Raw genomic sequence first — 19,784 nt, forward strand, 5'->3', positions numbered from 1 at the left:
TTATTTTTCTGTTCCTAGTATGAAAACTGTATAATGTCTGGGTAATTTAATTTTTTTTAAATAGAAATAATTATTAAAATGTAATTACGTTGATACTATGTATGTCGGAAAGTTACACCGAAAATGTAGAAAGATAGTGGCATGACCAGTATCCCCCCCCAAACTAAAAGTAAACTACAGTCAGTAGTGTTAAAAAGCAAATTAAGTTCTAAGTTCTTAAAACACATTTTAAATTAATGTTTTCAGGACCGTTTGAAGTGTACTTTAAAATTTTTTTTTTTTTATTGTTATTAAAAAACTAACAAACAAAAAACCCAGCATGCGCACTTCTTACCTTGGTGTGTTGGTAGCCATCCCGGTGACGTACTTCCGGTTAACTGTCAAAGTTGGAGGCTTTGAGAAGGAAAAAAAACCCAACAACGGACGAGTTCAGTTCACTAACACTGCTGACCAAGGTAACGCTGCAAATGATGTATTAAGTTGGCTTTGTTGGGGTTTAAACTTTTCCATTCAAGACTGCTTGTTGAAACCATTTGCCGACATCATAAAGTTCGAGGACTGGACACTGTGGATCCCTCCGCGCGCTCGTGTTTATTAAATTTACCGTTGTTTATTAAAGCTGACGTCGGTACCGCGGAGCTGCACGTGATAAGCTAGACAGTAGTAGTGATTTCACTAGAACGAGCGTTTATAAAGAGTAGTGAGCTAGTGGTGATTTCTGCTTTTAGCCGTGTTTACTTGTTTTGGAGTGCTGATTTGGTCATTTCATCACTAAAACGGCAAACCAAAGTTTGTGAACAGTGCCTACAGTGCCACAGCTTTAAATCCACAGATGAAGCAGTTAAGTGCCACGCTGACATTTAAGTGACCCTGTGAAAACATTGTATAATAAAGGCATTAACAATTGGGTAATTTCTCAGAGCCCACAGGCCTCACTATTCACTTTAAGTTCACCCAGTGACAGGTGTTTGTGTGTCATTGAGCGAAGGCAGGGGGAGACTACCAAGATCAAGTGTCGTTGTCGCAACCCTCACAAAAATAGTCAGGGGAAGATCACTGTGAGCGAGCGAGACAGCTCCCAGATCAAACCAGCGTCTGAAAAATCACTGAAGGCTGTTTGTTGCCTTGCTTAGCTCCTTTCCTTTCAAGCTTTAAAACTTGTGTGATTACACGGAGCTCACACATACCAGCAGAGTAATCCACGCAGGGTCAAGAATAATGATTAACAATGCGCTTTAGTGCTAGATGACAGCTTTTTGCAGTAGTTTAAAAAAAGGGTTCTTTTTTTTTCATTTACAGACTTTATGACTGGTATCTTATGTACATCACTGTCCTTCATGTGTCATAATTAACTTCAGCTTTCTGTCTTTCAGGAAGCCATCAGAAATGTCTTTTCTATTTGATTGGATCTACAGGGGCTTCAGCAGTGTCTTGCAACTATTAGGTGTTGAAATAAATTTCCACATTTTCATCCATTATCATCCAATATTTGCCATTTATCTGAGGCTGAATTGTGGGTGTGGTAGGCTAAGTAGAGACCTCCCTCTCTCTTGCCTTTTCCGCCTGCTTTTCCAGAAAGGACTCTAAGGTGGCCTGAAGCCAGACAAGAAATGTAATCTCTTTAGCGTAACCTGGGTCTGCCCCTGGGTTTCCTGATAGAACATACCCTGAACACCTCACCTAGGACGCACCTGGGAGACATTCAGGTCAGATTTCTGAACCACCCCAAATGTCCTTTTTCAATATGGCGGTGTAGCAGCTCTACTCTGAGACACCTTTCGGAGGAAGCCAATTTCTGCCGAGTCTCGAGCTGAGTGTCGTCCCAGCTGCTTCACACTCATCTGCAAACCGCTTCAGAGTAAGGTGGAGGTCATGGCTCTATGTTCAGATGAGATCCTGAGACCACCAAACCCTCCACCCCTTGGCTAGATATCCCATAAAAATAAGTCCATAAAAATCATTAACATACCTGATAAGAAAGGGCAGCCCTAGTGGAGTCCAGTATCTGCATATAGCTGGCAATGGAAACCATCATACGAAGACCCTGTAACAACAAGGACCCAGTCCTCCTGTGCCCCCACCACAGGAAACCCAGAGAGAAGCAGCTAAATACCAAGTCTCAAGTCTCCAAGTCCAGTCTAAAGTCTATGTAAACTAGTTTGGTCCCACGCACGCACCCTCAAATATCCTTGAGAGGATATAAAGCACCGATATTGTTGTTTTACAAAATGGTAACTTGGAGGTAGTAACTAGACAGTTTGAAGTAAATTCGAGCCTGAATACTAACAAATATCCAGATTTTCACTTTGTTTTTGGCATTCGCTCTATTTCTATAAAACATATACCAGCCAGTTCTATTCTGGCTCCCAGTTCTCCTGCCCAAGACTTCTTTTAAACCCATCAATTTGACTTCTTTCTGCTATCAGGGTTGTACAAGAAGACTGGGAAGATGGTTTTTCTTGGACTAGACAATGCTGGAAAAACAACGCTCCTGCAGATGCTCAGGGATGACAGGCTGGGACAGCACATGCCGACGCTATACCCAAGTAGATTTTTACTTGTCACATCAGGAATTAGCCATGTGTGTCTTGCTTCACTGCTTATCCTAAAATCAAACCTCTCTTCCCCAGCATCCGAGGAGCTGACAATAGCTGGAATGACTTTTACGACATTTGACCTTGGAGGTCATACGCAAGGTGGGAGTAAAAAAAAAGTGATTCTCAATCTTATTTTTGAGCTTTTTAAAATATTATTGATGTATTTGTTGAGGTGTTGCATAAAAATACTGAAAATGTGTGTCTTTACAGCACGAAGGATCTGGAAGAACTACTTCCCAGCCATAAACGGTATCGTGTACATGGTGGATTGTGCTGACCATATGCGACTAGCAGAAGCAAAAGTTGAACTGGATGTGAGTTATTTGTACTGATGTCAACACAGACAGCTGCCCATAGCTGCCACTGATAGGAATGATCTGTATGATATGTCTGATATGACACTTCTTTTGTGTAGGCCATGTTAACAGATGAAACCATTGCAAACATCCCCATTCTAATCCTGGGCAATAAGATAGACCGTCCAGAGGCCATCAGTGAGGATGCACTCAGGGCAGTACTTGGTCTTCAGGGGCATACAACTGGAAAGGTTTGTACAAGAAATGTGGGATTAAATGATGATGTGACGTCTGGCAAGAGCATTAGAGTCATATGGTGTTGATATTTTCTAAACCATAAACTGTATTTAAAAGGTTAACGTAGCCTCTGGAAAAGTGAAACCTGTTCAAAGTACTTCAAATCTGCATTCTTTTTAATGGCCAGCAGGAGGCGACACCTCTGGTGGGGAAAAAGCAGTCAGATTGTATAGACATATATTAGAAAGTGCTGCTCACTTGATCTTTGACCTCACTAAATACTTTCCTGGTGTCTTTACAGTCTGAGTTCTCATTTCATAACTTACTGAATAGAACATGATGTTCTTTTGTAAAGTATGGTCCCTTTTGGAATAGAATAAAATACAAGATAAAGCTGGCTACGCTCTAGTAGCAGCTTAGTGTTTCACAGTCAAATCTAACTTTTGCTTGTTACATCCAGTTTAAAAAAAAAAAAATAATAATCAAGATGTGGCAGCCAGAATGTCTAACTGAAGGCTTCAAAACAGCACTTAAAAGAAAATAAAAGGCGATGTCACAATGCCTATATCAATTTCTTACTGTTTGTACATGTTACTGTGTTGGAAAGACTAAAACAATCATAGCAACAGTACTTAGAGACAGTCTTCTTACTAGGCTTTTAAGACTTCAATAAATAGGACCGAGCTATTTGACATGGTGTGTTATCCTGCTGGAAGCTGCCGTCAGAAGCTGGGTATACTGTGGTCACAGTGGCTACCCACTTACTTTTCAGGAGCCAGATCGCAGATGGGTGGACTCAGCAGTCAGCCAGCCAACAATATAAAATCTGGTGATGACCTGCTGAGTCTCAGTGTATGCATTGAGTGGTGATCACATTATAAATATATAGATATTTGGATTACTGAGCAGTTCAGGGATACCTAACAAATTGGCTGGTTAGTGTATGTGCATTCTTTTTAGTTGTCTGTGCAACAAGCCCAAATCGACCCTAAGAAGAAAAGACTTAAGGAAACCGCTGCCCCACAACGATATTTTACTGCAGTTAAATTTTTTGTATAAATCTGAGACATCATTTCTGGTTCAAGACCTAAGCGTCGGTTTATTGATCCATGCTGACGAGTCAGGGAAAACCTTTTCTAATAGAGCTTAAAGCACGGTTAAAGTTTAAGATGTGCGTTGTATTTGTTCAGTGTTCATGGGCAAGGTTGCTGGATGGAGTTGTAGATTTAAAGCTGTTCTTTTTGATGTGTATTTTTGTTTCTTTTCAGGGCAAAGTGCCGCTGAAGGAGCTGAATTTGAGGCCAATGGAGGTGTTCATGTGCAGTGTGCTGAAGCGACAGGGATATGGAGACGGTTTTCGCTGGCTTGCCCAGTATATCGATTGATTGACATTTTTATAATAGCCTTAACCAGATTTGTTCCACACAAAACTACCTGCAGTAGAGAGATTTTATTAAATATGCTAGTACAAAATATGTTTTGTATTTAAAAGCCCAGCATTATTCATCTGTTTGAAGAATTCTGTATTTTATCTCAGTCGTACCGCAGCAAGTCAAAGATAAGTTATGAATCATTGGCCTGTATTATTCATACTGAGTGTGGAGTGTGGAGCTCCATGCTGTGGTTCTTCTACCTTTACCTAAAGCCTGTAGGGAATTGTTTCTGCCGTGTAGGACATGCCATGGCTGTGAACTTGTTTCAGACCCGGGTGGGTGTATTTTTGGCTGCTGGTGTTGGCTTACAGTGAAGGTCAGTGTAGTTAACACTGTGTGCTTAGAGCAGCTCTTCTTTGATAGAGGATGAAACATTTTTGTTGGCACGTATGCACATTATTTATTCTGTTTTATTTTTTTTCTTTCAATTGATCGTTTTCAAAAACAACTTTTTTTTTTCTTCCTAGAAAGTGCTGCAAAAATGTGTTGCTGTAATTGTTAAACTCAACTTGCAAGCCTACCTCGGAGGATGCTGACAGTTCTTGTGATAGTATGTTTATTTTAAGGTTTACATTTAGGTTTACAAACACGGCCACTAACAGTAATGTTACCACAAGTGCACTGACTGACTTTTTGCCTATACTAGATATTTACGCCAGCCAAACACACCGATAGGTGACTGCACTGAAAAGACTTGAGTACTTTGTGATTGGTTGCTGCTAACAGTACGCAGTGATTTATGAGAGTACTTGGGTGGTGATTAGCAAAAAAAGCTTATACAGTATTTTTGGATAAAATTATCTTAAAACATTATAAAATATTTTATAAGAGTGTATTTATATTTTGCAATAAATAACTGGCCTGTCTGTTACTTCGCATTCTTAATGCTTGATATATCTCATACAAAAAAGATGTCATGTTCTTGTTGGGTGTGTTGTGCAATATTTTAGCAAAATAAATATATTTGGTAACTCTTTAAACCTTGTTTAAGATATTTTAATTCATTTTTGGTTCATCCACCAAAGGAACATCCATCTATCTATTGATCCATTCACATTCACAACACTTATTAGTCCTCCTTGAACAGGAATGTCAAACTTATTGAGCTTTAGTGGGGTGGACCAGTGAAAGGCTCCTTTCTGTCAGTGTAAAGAACTACACACGTAATACTGTATAATTATGGAAGGTTCCTGTGGTGGAACTTCAAGGTTTCTGTTAGTTAATTGTTTTTCTATTACTTTGGTAATAAAGAGGTCTTTATTAGTGGGGACAGCTGTAAAACCTATAAAAATACAGTTAAAAATCTAAAATCCGAACCTTATGATATTGTGGAAGAATTTCTTAAATTTATGTATTATTCACATTATTTTATTGTATAATGCCTTTCTGCAACTAGATTTTAGCATGTCTCAGTGTCTCTCACACTCATACTCTGATGGTCGTCTGCCCCGTGATGATGGCTGCTCTCACCAAGCTTCATTCTGTCTGTTTTTATTAAATCCAGTTCTAGAGCATTAAGGGCTAACACAGACAGACGACCCATCACATTCACATCGGTCAACTTAGAATCACCAATGATCCTAAATGAAAACTTTTGGGCTGCAAAAGTACCTGAGGAGAAAAATGCCTCACCTTTCACCTTTGATTTCCAGGTAAAGACCCCCCCCCCACACACACACACACACAAAACAAACAAAAACAAAACAAATCAGGTCAGTCCGATTAAAAATGTCTTTATGTCTTTTCCAAGTGTGATAGAATAGAAAGGATATTTTAAGTGACCCAAAAAGGACTGTATTGATTACACAGTAGAACACAGAGTCATAAACGGGCAAAAAAGTTTTTTATTTATTTTATATAAAACTCCATATCAAATGCAGTTGACTTCAGCCTATATGCTGATAACAGCAAAGATATTATACATAAAAACCACACATAAAACATCGTAAAACGTAAATAAACTTCTAATCGGGATATAGGAACGCCCTCTAGTTTCCTTGTTTACCATTGGCTAGAAGGTGTTTGCTTTCAGACCAATCAGGTGCAGGAACGGAGCAGAACCAGGAAGTTACGAACAGGGCGAAGAAGTTAGAAGACACTGTGGGAAATATTTGCCATAAATAGTTTAAACTTAAGGTCACAGTGACTTATCTGAAGGTTCCTTCTCACTCCTGGCATGTACACATTTTTAATGAGCTGCTTTTTCGAGTGTTTTAAACGCCGTTAAAACATTTGTTGATTTGCTTTGCTAGAGCATGGAGTTAAAGGACGTGGAGAGGCGCTGCTGTGTTGTCAAGGTGTCAGAGGCGTCTTCGGCAAAGAAACCGGTGAGCTGCAGCGGAGTTGTTGTCCACCCTCGCACAGGAATCATCATATGCACCGGACTCCCGTTTTCACGTTTTATCATCGACGGAGACCCCCTCTACTGGGACCACGACTTCTTGCCACCTCACAGCTTCAGTGCCAAACTTCAAATCTGCGTCACCTTTCCAACTGACACCAAGCAGAGCGCACGGAGAGCAACAATCACACCCACTAGAAGCAAAACAGCAGCAGGGCAGAGGGAGGCTGCAGCCGAGCTGCTGATGCTGGTGAACTGCGTGGAGTTTAAACACGCTTTCCAGGCAGTTTTCCAGGAGGCCGACCAGTGGCGTTTCCATTGTGATGAGGATGAGGAGCTGCTCAGAGATTTCCACTTCCTCAGCTGGTTTGCTGTACTCAGGGTAGGTGTGGTGCTAGACAGCAGCCAGGATTCAGGAACCATCCCCTGGCAGAGCAGTGCGCCTCTCCAGAAGGGCTGCCCTGTTGTTGCCTGCGGCTCACCTTTTGGCTCCCTCTGCTTGGATCTCTTCATCAGCACCCTCAGCAGAGGCATCATCAGTAACCTTGCTGGAGAAGATAACGCTGTCATCCTCACAGACGCCCGCTGCCTGCCAGGCACAGAAGGTGGAGGGTTGTTTGTGGTGAAAGGTGCAGGCAGCGTGCATCTCATCGGGCTGATTGTGTCTCCATTTGGCTGGAAGGCCAATGAGTGGATTGGCCTCACTCTGGTCTGCTCTGCCCAGTTGGTCTTCAGGAATCTCATCAGCTGCCTGAGTGTCCAGGATCCCCTCAGAAATGTTTGGCTTCATCCAGGAGAGTTGGACATCCAGATGTCCACCGCTGCTCACGAGTCAAAAGCTGTTAAATACCCCACTGTTTGCTTTGTGGACAGCGGGCAGTTCTGGGGTTCAGGGGTTGTTGTCGGCTCTCGACTGGTTGTGTCGTGCAGGCATGTTGTCAACAGGAAGTCTAAAGTCCGCTTGAAGTTCCACCATAGGGACAGGTGATGGCACATTTACTATCTTAAACCCCCTCCTAATTGAAGCAGAAATTAATTCAAACCTTATTAAACACTAAAATGTGTTAATCCGCTAATCTTAGTCTTCTTTTCAAACCTAACACAGTTTTGGGTAGAAAAAAAAACAAGCATAAACAAGTACTAGGAACTTGCCTGCAGATTGACCTGGTTTGGATGAGAGAAAATCAAAAATATATTCAAACTTGTGCATCAAATTCTTGATTTTTAACGCCATTAAAGATGTATTCGGTACTATTATTCCAGCCTGGGAAAAAATGAGTGCAATTTATAGGCAGTAATAAACTTCTGAATGTATGGACAGTCCTATAAGCTGACATGGACTTGCTGCATCAAAGACAAAGCTTTCTGTATGGATCTACACCATATGGGATTATGGTCTTTTCCTGTTTATTTAGCAACTTCACCACATTTTGGAAGTATGTTTTGTGATCACAGAATGTGTAAGACTAATAATCCTCACTTTTTTGGCGATTTTCTTTTCTCAGAGTCCATGATTCAGTGGGTGATGTCCTTTTTTCCACTAAAGCATCTTCACCCTATGACCTCGCTTTGGTGCAGCTCAGAGATGCTGTCCCAGAAGCTGTGGTCTCACGGATGTGTCAGAGTTTCATTCCAGGTTTGATTTCAGTCTTGTGCAGCAGAAACAGTAGAATTATTGTTATTTTCTTATAAGCAGTTCCAGAAGAGAGTTTCTGCTTCTTTACGCTTAAAAACCGTTATGGCCTTTTCTAACTTCAGGTGAATCTGTAGTTGTCGTCGGATACGGTGGGCTGGGTCGGAGCTGCGGTCCGTCCCTGACCTGCGGCGTCCTATCCAAAGCCATTAGCTGGAATTGCCAGCCTGTCATGCTCCAGACCACATGTGCAGTACAAGCGGGAACCAGCGGGGGTGCTGTGGTGCAGAGATGCTCAGGAGAGCTGCTGGGTAAGGAGGTCCTGCAGGAAGAAAGCCATGTGCACCTTTTGAACAGAGGGGGGCACATGATAACCACAGAAAACGTCTCTGTGCAGGGAAAAGTCAGCTGTGCTTATATCAGTGGTTCAGTCAGCACTGCTGTGGCTTTGAATTCACAAAAAAATGTTTCTTTGTTGTGTTGCAGGGATCGTTTCCAGCAACACGCGAGACATGGCCACTAAAGTGACTTACCCACATCTGAACTTCAGCGTCCCAGTGACTGTTTTCCAGAGATTGTTGCAGCACTTTGAGCAGACAAAGGATGTTAATGTATTCAGGGAGCTGGACAGTACAGAAAAAGAAATCAGGAGGGTGTGGAGACTACAAGGTGCTCAGAGCAAACTGTAACCGAGGACCCCTGCACTACACTGACACGTGGTACAGATGACAAATCAGAATTAATTAGATGAGACATTTGCAACTGAAGGAATAATTACTGCTTAATTGTCATCTCAGAGTCATGTGGTTAACCAGAAAATCTTTATAAGGGTACTAATGTTTACAGGTACTTTAAGTACATTTATACCTGCACAATAATTACATTAAATAATTTTTTTTTCAGCTAATGATTAGTGTTTTCTTGGTGTGCTGCTGGATTCCCAAGGTTATAAAATACATTTATCCATTTATAAAATAAAATAAAAAAGATTACGTAATCTGCTGGGATAAAAAAAGTGAATCATCCAACTTTTGATCCTTATTTATGTTACAGTTACAGCATCAAAGACACATTTCTCAGAGCATGTGTTAGGATTTACACCTGCGTCTGGTGCATACAGTTTGTTTTTTTTACCAGGCGGGGAGGAATATTCAGCATAATAGGCTGACAGGCTGCTGAAAATGATTGGTCCCTTTGGGTAGCCAGAGGACTGCTGTCGGTTTCAGGTATTCAGACATCTGTTGGCAGACGTACCCACTCACAGTGAACACATTTGAGGGTTCACCCACTGGGAAGCTACTGGTTCTTATTTCCATTATCACAGAAACGTGAAACTGAGAAATGACATTTCAGAGAATTGGTTGCTGTCAGTTTTTACAATGCTAAGACGAGCTTTCTGGGCCTGAACTCCTGAGGATGTGCATACGCTCTAACATGCTGAAAGGTTTCTATTTCACTGTTCCCAGGCTGAATAGTTCATAGTGGAGTTTTCAGCAGTGTCCCAAGGAGGCTGAGGAGAGAGTTTTCTAAAGGCATTGTGCTGTTCGAAGTGCTGATATGCAGACTTGTGTCTGTATCTCATTTCTGCTGGTTTCTCATAGCTACAAGCCACACTTCACTGCAGAATGAGGTGCAGTAGGGGTAGAAATGAGCTGAGAAGGACACTGAATCCTTAAGGAGCATTTCGCACAGAGACGCATATGCTGTTTTTTTTTTAAATAGCATCTAATTATAGGTGCAGTGTTCGTCCATGCTGCACTGCTCATTAAAATAAGGCAAATATATAGATTTTAATTTGCTATCTGTAATCACAAATATGGCTAGCCTGTCTGTGCACCAGTAACCAACTTTGCTAGAGGAATTTTTATTTTAGAAGATGTAGTAATATTCTGAGCAGTTTACACTAGTGGAAAAACTCAAAGGAGCACTTTTAATTAAGAGTATAGCATCAAGTCAGTTAAACTTCTGGGATCTTGATCTGGTCAGTTAAGTAGCAGAGGGTTGTTAATCAGTTTCAGCTGCTTGGGTGGTAATGAAATTAACAACAGGTGCAGAAGAGAAGCAACGTTGAGACAATCTTTCTCACTAGTTTTGCATTTAGCCAGGGTCAGAGCCTCTAATAGCATGAGGTGATACCTGGATTCTACAGACATTACACAGGTAGTTCAAGTCTTCCAGGATACCAGGTTTGCTGCGTCTCCCAGCACAGTCTCTCGAGCATGGAGGAGATTCCAGGAGACGGGCAGAGAGCCTGTCAAGGCCCTGTTGAAGGGCCTGAACCCATTAGCAGGACTGGTGTTTGCTTCTTTGTAGAAGAAGGATGAACACTACCAGAGCTACAAAATGAGTTCCAGCAGGTCACTGGTGTGAATGTCTCTGACCAAACAATCAGAAACAGACTGAGGGTAGCCTGAGGGCCTGACATCATTTAGCGGATCCCTGTGCTCACTTCCCAGCACCATTAAGCCCGATTGACATTTGACATAGAATACCAAAATTGGCAGGTCCACCACTGGCACCCTGTGCTTTTCTTAGTTAAAAGCAGGTTCACCCTGAGCACATGCGACTATGTGAAAGGATCTGGAGAAGTTGTGGAGACTCAAGACTGTCCAGGACCTCAGTGATGGCCTGGCCCACATCTGGGAAGAGATTCCCCAGGACACTGTCTTCTCATTAGGAGCATGCCCCAACAATGTCAGGTATTCATACAAGCACGTGGGGGCCATAGAAACTACTGATTACCATTTTGAGTTGCTCCAATCAATTTTAATCATTTTTTCCATTTGATTTTAAGGATTTCTTTGATTTCAGCCCTGTATAGTAGGGGTGCAACGCTGCACAAAATTCACAGTCCGGTTTGATATTTTTTTGATACAAAAAAATGTTCATGCCTTTTTAATTTGTCATTTATTAAAATTAAAAATATATATTTTAACTCAAAAGTACAGTTTTTAAATGTAATGTTGCTGAAACAACAAAATAATAATAAAAAAAAAAAATCTATCTGCTCGAGGAATCACTCATCTTTGGAAAAGAGAGTTTATTACAGAGAAATGGCTCTTTCCAAAATAAAAGCTATACTATACGCTTCTTCTGGGCTATATTCTCAGCAGCATATTAAACATATCAGGTCCCCATGAGGAGAATCATGTGCTAACGGCTGTCTAAATGACTCGGGTAAAGTTTGTAGCATGCGTGCTTGTTGTTTTTGTCTGCTTCCACTTGTCTTTGCACTAGGATGATGTCGGTGTAAATGTGCAGTCATGTTCGTTGTGTTCCCACTAGTGCTGTCAGCGTTAATCTCGTTAAAATGACATTAACGCCACAACGCGGCAAATCTCCGTTAACGAGCTACCGCGGATTGCCCCTTGCGTGGGGCTGGACAGCGTCAACACATTAACGAGCAAACTGCGCTAACGCACTAGTTCCCACCCATGTAATTGAGCACTGCATGGTACATCCGACATACTGTTTTACTTTTGTCCATGACAGGCTTACCTTCAGGGTCATACTTCACATGAAAACCAAAATAGTTCCAAACGCCAGATTTGAATGAGGGTGGGGGAGGTTCAATTTCGGCTAGCAGACAGCATCTTTAGAAGAAAAGTTGATAAAATCTGATGTGTTTTCAATGTGTTCCAGCAATTTTGTTTGAGTAATGTAGTATCTAACAGTTTCAACTCGATGTTATATGGGTGTTGGTGCACACGTGTAGGTCAGTATTATGAAACAACAAAAAAAGTAAAACAAAAAATAAAAGCAGTTCATCCAACACAGTCTTAGGTAAATTTGTTTATCAGAGAATTCTGGCAAAATCATGAACCCATGCAAGGTGACTTTGCTGAGTAAGCTTCATCCTCTTGACGTCAGTAATGCACGTAAGCACCTTTCTGTCTGCCAGACTGACTCGCTGATATCCTGGCCAAAAATGAGATGTTCTTTTACAAACACAAACACTTATTGTAAGAGTGCTGTAGGACTTTTTTTGTAAAGGATCCCTTACATTTATCAAATTTGACTTGTTCTTTTAGTGTCTCAATCAAAATTTCCCTTTGTCCAAAACTCTGTTTTATGACTAACCGTTTGCCTAATTAATCATGCCCATCAGCTATACTTATGTTGTGCTTATTTGCCATTTTTTTTCACACTAACAAGGTGCACAGGAATACAATCAACTTTCTAAACCAGCATGTTATTTTTGTTATTTTATTGTATTGTTCAAAGAGCAGATTTAGAGACAAACAGCAGAAAATGACAGATTTTAGTACTGCTTTTCAATGTTCCAGGAAAAAAGGAACAAATGTCAAAGCTATGCATCAGAAAGTCGGCTTTCTTAGCTGACGTGTCATTTCAAAAATATATTTGTAGTGTTTTTTTATTTGTATTTAGTGGTCTCAGTCAATAGTTCTCCAGGCTTTCTGAAGTTCTTTCTCTGGACACTGGCTGTTTTTGTTTCCCGCCCCCATCATTGTCAATCCTCAATCCAGTCCTTGTACCTGAATATTTTCAGAAGAATGCTTTTTGTCAAGCTACTTAATGCTAACCTATGAATCATTTAAGCATAAGCAAAGACTGGTACCTTGTTAACACACTCAGTATAATGTCTTTTATTGAATCAGACGTGTTAAAGTCAGACATTCTTTTAGATGAGTGGCTCCTCAGTGTTGCACTCACTCCCCACCTCCCCTCCTCCTCTCTCTCACTCACTCACTCACTCACTCACTCACACACACACACACACACACACACACACACGCACGCACACAGAGCCTCCAAGGGCATCTCCATACAAGCTCTCAGTGAGCGGCCTGCCACTAGAATCATTACTATATTTTCTCACTTGTTACATCAATTAAACTTATACCCGATTAACTATCAGCAAACTCGCATATGAAATATGATTCCCTGTCCCGATTTCCTCTTCTTTATATTATTTGTCACTTTTTAAATATAAACTTTAAACCTGTAGGTTCGATTTTCCATTTAGAAACTGCATTTACTTGCCTCGTCTTTGTCTAATATTTAAATTGATTTGATCTGAAACATTTAAGTGTGACAAACATACATAAAATTGTACTATCATACCATTTCTCTTATTCAGAATCATGTATAATGATGGGCTGGAGACATTTCTTTTCACATTCCTGTAGACACACACAGACACTAATCTATCAAGGTTACAGCTGTCTACACACACAAAATCCAGACATTAGAACAAACATTCATCATCTTAATTAGATGTATATTTTGATTATATCATTAAGAATAAAGATGATTTACTATTAGCAAAAGCAAATACAGATAAACTCTGTCATAGCATTTTGTATCTCTGTAAACATAAAATGCTGGATCTTAAGACCTTGTCCTCTCTTTCAATCACACATTTCTTGACAGCAGCCAACAACCAAAGAAGAGCTTTGAATATCCTTCAAGAAGCCTGGTGAACTATTCCTGAAGACTACTTAAAAGAAATGACAAGACAAAAGTTTGCCCAAGAGAGTTTAGGCTGTGTTGAAGAATAAAGGTGGTCATAGTAATTATTCACTTTCAAGCTCATTAAAATTGTACAAACTCCTCTTATGCCTTATACACTCTATTTCCCTGTTCCCAGCTTCCTTGGAAATTAAAGGAATGAAGAGCGGTTCAAGACTTTTGCACAGTGCTATAGATATTTTGTATATATGTATGTCTATAGGATAGCCCAATATTTTCTTACCGGTGAATTTAAAGTCCCTCCATTCTCTGTTAATGAGTTGATATTAAAACGCTAAATAAAACAAGCTATGCGGCTGGTTTCAAGGGTTCCAGTGGTGCTAAGCTCCAAAGTTCAATCTCCTGGTAACCCACATTAACACTCCTATTGAGTTCAGGTCAATCCTAATGCATGTTATGTCATTTTGCACTTCTGGATGGATGCAAACTGCATTTCGTTGCCCTGTACCTGTGCATGTGCAATGACAATAAAGTTGAATTGTATTCTATTCTATTCTATTTTCAACAAATAGAGAGCTAGGCTCCCCTTGTGCAGCCGGGGAACAAGATGCTTTGGCTCCAGTTTAGACATGAAAAGAAAAGAGAACACACTCAGTTGTACGGTGGCCACTGGAGCCACATAGATACGTTTATTTTATTCCATTTTTTTATTAAACACAATAACCAATCCACACTATGATACGATGTACACTTGTCAACTAAGCAGCATGTTCTGCTAGTCTTTCAAGGCATTGATTACGGGACTAATAGGTGACATTCTGCCTTCTGATACACACAATATATACAAGCTAAAGAGTGACGCATGAGAAACCTTTTCTTAAGTCATGAATGAGACAGAGCACTACTGTCACATAAGAGCTGAAGCATAAGAGATGAAAATGGCAAAGTCAAAAGGTGCTTTTCAATATTCTAATGTGGCTTTCTCTCTTTTCTTTTTCTTTTTGCCAGATTTCTGCCTTAAAGCAAATCTGATTATCTAAATGTTGTTAATCAGCAAACATAATCGATGAAAGATGCCAATTTGGACGACTGAAGTGCACCCGATCTCGCTTTGTTTATTTTATTCTTTTTAATGCAAAGCACCTGCAGTTTCTTAAAGTCTCCATTATGCATCAGCTAAAAACTGCTCAAAGATAGTTTAAAGGACAGACAACAGAAGAGAACAAAGATTCACAAGTATGAAGGACAAAATTCATGACACCAGACCCATAATTTCTTAACTGTGATCCCCCCACCCCTCCCTTGCTCTTTATCACCCTGTAACAAGAATTACTTCCATAGCATCTGTATCTTCACCCTCCCAACCTGTGCCACTTTCCCCCCCTTTGCTTTTTTTATAATCCAGTGTTGTTCTGAGTGTGAGCGCTTGATCCCGTCCATCTCTTTGCAGGATTTGTGTGTATAAGTGTGTGTGTGTGTAAGTTTGGGACCACAGAGATGCTCCTTTAGAGATTGGTTGGCCCGTTTACCAGATATATCCCCCGTCATCAACCTCTCCCACCTCCTCTTCTTCAGCCTCCTCTGCAGTCTCCTCGGCTTCTTTCTCCTCCTCGTCTTCCCATCCAACCCCACTTCCAAAATCACCTGAATATGCCATTTCGTAATCTGCGGGAAGACGGAGAGAAATCACACGGGCATGGGAGGGGGGGGATGCAGAGAAATCGAATTATCCGCTGTGGCCATCTTGCACATTGCAATATATTCTGTTCAGCATGCCTTCCTGTCAGTTTTGATGGAGTCCTTTCTGTGCCAGTGAGAAATGCTAAAATCAATTTAAAAACACTGACTGCAATGGCAAAAAAAAAAATAGGGGGGGGGGGTGTTTGACTTTGTCTGGATTTTAATAGCTATTTCTAAACCTTGCCAAGGGACCTATTCTTATCAGGCACAGGTTCAGTCCAACCAGTCCTCATTTATCTTGAAAGACTTTTCTCACAGCGACAAGCGGCGCTTTAGAATGCAAATGACTCCGGACACATGAATGTGGCACTTGGTCCCTACTGTGAGTTATGCTGCAGTGGGCCTCGGCCCTTTAACATAAAGAAAGCCTTGTGCAGAATGCATGCAGCGGGGACACGTGCAGAATTGCGCCGATCTGCACTGAACTCTCACTGCATTCAGCTTTCAAGTTCAAAAAATCTGTTTTTTATCGGTATGCGAAACCTTTCGACACTCACCGCAATCTGGCTTGCCACGAATCCTCGATCCGGCCACTTCTCCTCCGTTTTGGTTGACACACCAACACTCCCCCCTGTCACACTGCTGCTTCCTGTAGAAGCCGTCTTCGTCACAGCTAGGAATGAATCGACCTGCCATTTACACGCACACACATAAATAAATAAGAGCAGAGTAAGGTAAAGAGGCCTCGCCTTCAATCTCGCACAGTTTCTCAGTGTGGCTCATCACACATGAGCCCAAGTGACAATATAATGCATGCAGCATATGTGGAGGCTAATTCTATATTCCATGAAAACAATATGTTCATGGAGGAATACCCAGAGGAAGTCAGCATGCTGCAGCCTACTGAGGTGATGTGGGGGTGGCTGGCTATCATGATGTTATAAGGGAGGACGTATAAAAAGCAGCCTGTGATCACACCTAAGTGTAGCTGTGTTTGTCAGTGAGGCAAAAATTAGCCTGGTTGTAAACTTCAGAGATGGGCGGATCTGTTGTGTTGCTTAATTGTTTTTTGATACATTTGTAAATGTAATGAAAAATAATAATTAGGGACGGCTGAACCGTCTATCCAGTTTTTCGGGGGAACGTCAGCGCGTCAGGCTGGCAGACTGCCCCCTGCTCACCGCTCTGTGTCCTTGGAGAGTCTTGACTCAGAGCCCAGTCAGCAAGACAAAATCAAAATCTGCAGTGCACACATGCACACTCACACATAATCCCACACTGCTCCTCTTTACTTCTTAACATGCACGCGTAAGACAAACACAAAGATGCCCGTATCATGTTATAATCCACAGAAGGGATCAGGGACTAACCCCCTGCACCTACCAAACTTCCTCTTCCCGCCGTCTAATACTTGGATCCTCTCGAGTTCAGCAAGGCAGGGGGGTTCTTAAAAGAAGTGGAAATAAAGGCACAATTAGTCACAGAAGAGAGAAAATAACAAAAATCTTAGAGAGCTGCAACTATAATCCATGTATTTTAGGACCCTTTCTTCCCAAATAAATAACTGCACAATCCTGGGACCTAGTTTCTGCTCAGCTGCTTGGCTGACACGCTCAATCTCTGAGAGCGGTGGGAGAATCAGGCTGTCAACAAGCAGCAGAAATGTTTTTAGTGCCTTGCGGTGACCGTTTCGGCCCATAGGGGGACTGAAGGATGAGGAGGAAGACAAACACTGATGGGCCAGCGCACAACACAGACGCAGCCACACCTCGAGGGCAGCCGAGCGCCTTGAAGTTTGATTGCATGTGCCAGAAGGGAAAATGTCAGCATACAGACAAGTGAGTGCGAACCCACAAGCCTGCAAACCTCACATAATCCCCCGAACACTCACTCTCTCTCCAGAAGCAGAGGCACCATTCAGCAGTGGAGACCTTGCCGTCCCTGTAGGAATCGCAGGAGTTGAAGAAGGGCCGAATGCAGACCTCATACTTGTCTAGGTTGATGGCAGCCAGCTCGGCCTGATCCAGGTACAGGTCGCTATTGGTGTCCAGCTTGGAGAACATCCAGCCTATGGAGTCCTTACAGCTGGCCACCAGGCTCCTGTCCAGCACTGCCAACACACAGAGGCAGACAAACAAACATAGACTTTTTTCAGGGGGACAGCTGCACAAACGGAAAAAATCACGCCAGCATGCTCAGAAACATCTCCTGTTTCCAATGGAAAAAAAAACTGCATTTATCATCCTCCTAATGCCTTCCAGTGCTGCCAGTTTCAACGTTAAAAAAAAGAAAAAGTTTTGCATATGAAAATGGCATTATAACGTATTGTTCTCCCGGCTTTACAACGCCGGTTGATGCTTGGAACTTCCTGACTGTACCCTGAGGCATAAACATCCTCCCGTATGTGATGCAGCGTTATGTTACACTATCCATCCAAGATAGTTTCAGGCAAATGGTTGCAAGTGGCACCAACAGGACAATTTGATTTTCCTGCTGTACTTCTTTTTACTATTTTAATTATAGTGATTGGCTGATACGATTACTGATTACAAATCCTTGAACCAGAAAATAGCTCGTGGAAGGCATCCAGTTTATTTCTTTATGAGGCATCAATTATTTTTTGTGAATCTAGAGATCCAGTGTTAAACAGCCAAGAGCTACAGTGTCGACTGTCAGCAGCAGAAACAAACTTTGTCTTAAATGAGACATGAAAAATAGATTTAATGGCTTTCTTAGATATTTTATAGTACGCTACCCTGCATCTAAAGCATTGAAATGCCCTCTTCATGCAATGAGTTTATTAAGTAGTAGCGCTAACCTGATGTGGTGCTGACTGCAGTGGCTTTGGCCCCGGGCTTGCTGTTGTTGTTCTGGTTGGCATTACTCTGCAGTAGCTGGAACCAGTCCCTCAGACGCTCCCCGAGATCAGCCAGATCCTGCCCGGTGCAGCCCTCTGTGTAAGTACAGGAGAGAAAAATATTTGTTGCACCTATTTATGCAGTTATGATGGCTGTTATGCTTGAGTAGATGTGTGAGAATAAAACAAAACAAAACACGAGTTGTATGTCATGTATGTTGCTCTCACCATGTTTACTCTCCTTGGTTGTAGGAGCAGTAGTTGGACAAGGACACAGACCAGAACACTTCAGGGTAAGATCCTTCCCCGTAAGACACGCCTGCTGCTCCAGCTTGCACTGCAACACACATACAGTCATTAAACACACACGCACACACACCGATGACATCGACAAGGGGACACAAAGGTGAAGTGAAATGAGTTATTGCCGCAACGCAGATCAAATATTCATGAGGTGACCGACTGTAAGCCTTAATTCAAAATCAGAGTCCTGCTCTTGAATGCGCTTCCCAACCTTTACTTGCACACAAGGTCAGAAATAGTGATTCAAAAGACAAAGCATTAATCAATAAACACATGGGATTCTGTCACCGCAAGCCACCAATTGGTTCCTCTGAGGCCATACATCACGGCTCTTTGTCTCAGCTTTGTGTCCCTTGAGATTCTCCTCACACTGCTTAGCTCTGAATGTGCAAAGGTGTGTGTCGGTTCTTACCAAACGACGCAGAGCACGTACAGCATGTACCACGGATTTCAAGATGTGTGTAAAAGTATGTGTACATCCGTATGACCTAAATTTGCAAGAGTTGTCAAGGCTATTTAGCAACGTAGCATATAGTAGCAGAATTTATGTGTTGAATCAGCATGTAATAATGTTCACCGAGGGGAACGAGCCACATTAGGGGAGCTCAAGTGCACATCACAGTCACAGCACTACTAATATACGTAAAGCCACATGGAAAAATTAAAGTGGTGCTCAGTGCAGTCAACTTTGTACTGTTGCTTTGCTATATGTATAAAATTCAACCATAAATCTCACTTTGTAACCATTTAACCACTCATTAATCATATTCGATATGTACAATATGGTTAGGTTTTGTCAGTTTTGGAGTATTCCACATCATCGGTGTGATTTTTCCCCTCCCAAAAAAACCGAATAAAAGCCAGACACAGCAAATATGATGCAAATGAAAACTATTTTTAATTATTATTTAATGTTTTTAATTTGTCAGGCAGTTTAGTAAACAGTCCATTTTCAAAAAATGTTAAATTTCTGG

The 19,784-nt window shown here is 41.5% G+C and overlaps 3 protein-coding genes across 7 annotated transcripts in view; 2 read left to right on the plus strand and 1 right to left on the minus strand.

Moving 5' to 3' along the window:
• The first annotated feature begins 391 nt into the window (after positions 1–391).
• Positions 392–5,510, plus strand: sar1ab (secretion associated, Ras related GTPase 1Ab). 2 transcript variants are annotated; one of them, XM_085369827.1, is made up of 7 exons: positions 392–455; positions 1,374–1,444; positions 2,427–2,546; positions 2,631–2,696; positions 2,808–2,911; positions 3,013–3,144; positions 4,399–5,510. In XM_085369827.1, exons 2-7 carry the CDS (start codon positions 1,387–1,389, stop codon positions 4,513–4,515), a joined length of 597 nt encoding a protein of 198 aa, XP_085225953.1. In that variant the 5' UTR covers positions 392–455; positions 1,374–1,386; the 3' UTR covers positions 4,516–5,510. The 2 variants fall into 2 exon arrangements, with proteins under 2 accessions (XP_085225953.1, XP_085225954.1); XM_085369828.1 differs by lacking the exons at positions 392–455; positions 1,374–1,444 and adding an exon at positions 1,454–1,706.
• A 644-nt stretch (positions 5,511–6,154) lies between these two features.
• On the plus strand, positions 6,155–9,403 carry tysnd1 (trypsin like peroxisomal matrix peptidase 1). Of its 3 annotated transcripts, none has more exons than XM_085369206.1 (5): positions 6,155–6,215; positions 6,816–7,888; positions 8,410–8,540; positions 8,663–8,848; positions 9,024–9,403. In XM_085369206.1, the coding sequence occupies exons 2-5, from the start codon at positions 6,819–6,821 to the stop codon at positions 9,224–9,226; spliced, it is 1,590 nt and encodes a 529-aa protein (XP_085225332.1). In that variant the 5' UTR covers positions 6,155–6,215; positions 6,816–6,818; the 3' UTR covers positions 9,227–9,403. The 3 variants fall into 3 exon arrangements, with proteins under 3 accessions (XP_085225332.1, XP_085225331.1, XP_085225333.1); XM_085369205.1 differs by lacking the exon at positions 6,155–6,215 and adding an exon at positions 6,612–6,720; XM_085369207.1 differs by lacking the exon at positions 6,155–6,215 and adding an exon at positions 6,619–6,699.
• A 6,092-nt stretch (positions 9,404–15,495) lies between these two features.
• Positions 15,496–19,784, minus strand: part of spock2 (SPARC (osteonectin), cwcv and kazal like domains proteoglycan 2) — a 36,653-nt gene continuing 32,364 nt past the window's right edge. For both annotated transcript variants that reach the window (XM_085369208.1, XM_085369209.1), the window contains 6 exons: positions 18,736–18,844; positions 18,469–18,603; positions 17,542–17,760; positions 17,034–17,096; positions 16,208–16,339; positions 15,496–15,635 (listed from right to left, as the gene is read on the minus strand). In XM_085369208.1, the coding sequence (XP_085225334.1) occupies positions 15,496–15,635; positions 16,208–16,339; positions 17,034–17,096; positions 17,542–17,760; positions 18,469–18,603; positions 18,736–18,844 (798 nt within the window). The remainder of the gene's footprint in view (positions 15,636–16,207; positions 16,340–17,033; positions 17,097–17,541; positions 17,761–18,468; positions 18,604–18,735; positions 18,845–19,784) is intronic.

Source organism: Diplotaxodon limnothrissa, linkage group LG13 (genome assembly GCF_057381915.1).
Source record: "Diplotaxodon limnothrissa isolate DT_005_m linkage group LG13, D_limnothrissa_male_GT1.1, whole genome shotgun sequence".
NCBI classification, from domain to species: Eukaryota; Metazoa; Chordata; class Actinopteri; order Cichliformes; family Cichlidae; genus Diplotaxodon; species Diplotaxodon limnothrissa.

Bases quoted from the DNA above. Each gene is read 5' to 3' on its own strand.
- tysnd1 (XM_085369206.1), top strand. From the start codon at position 6,819: ATGGAGTTAAAGGACGTGGAGAGGCGCTGCTGTGTTGTCAAGGTGTCA. The intron at 7,889-8,409 runs GTGATGGCACAT...TTCTTTTCTCAG, and splicing joins AAGTTCCACCATAGGGACAG to AGTCCATGATTCAGTGGGTG. The intron at 8,541-8,662 runs GTTTGATTTCAG...TTCTAACTTCAG, and splicing joins GTGTCAGAGTTTCATTCCAG to GTGAATCTGTAGTTGTCGTC.
- sar1ab (XM_085369827.1), top strand. From the start codon at position 1,387: ATGTCTTTTCTATTTGATTGGATCTACAGGGGCTTCAGCAGTGTCTTG. The intron at 2,697-2,807 runs GTGGGAGTAAAA...GTGTCTTTACAG, and splicing joins CCTTGGAGGTCATACGCAAG to CACGAAGGATCTGGAAGAAC. The intron at 3,145-4,398 runs GTTTGTACAAGA...GTTTCTTTTCAG, and splicing joins AGGGGCATACAACTGGAAAG to GGCAAAGTGCCGCTGAAGGA.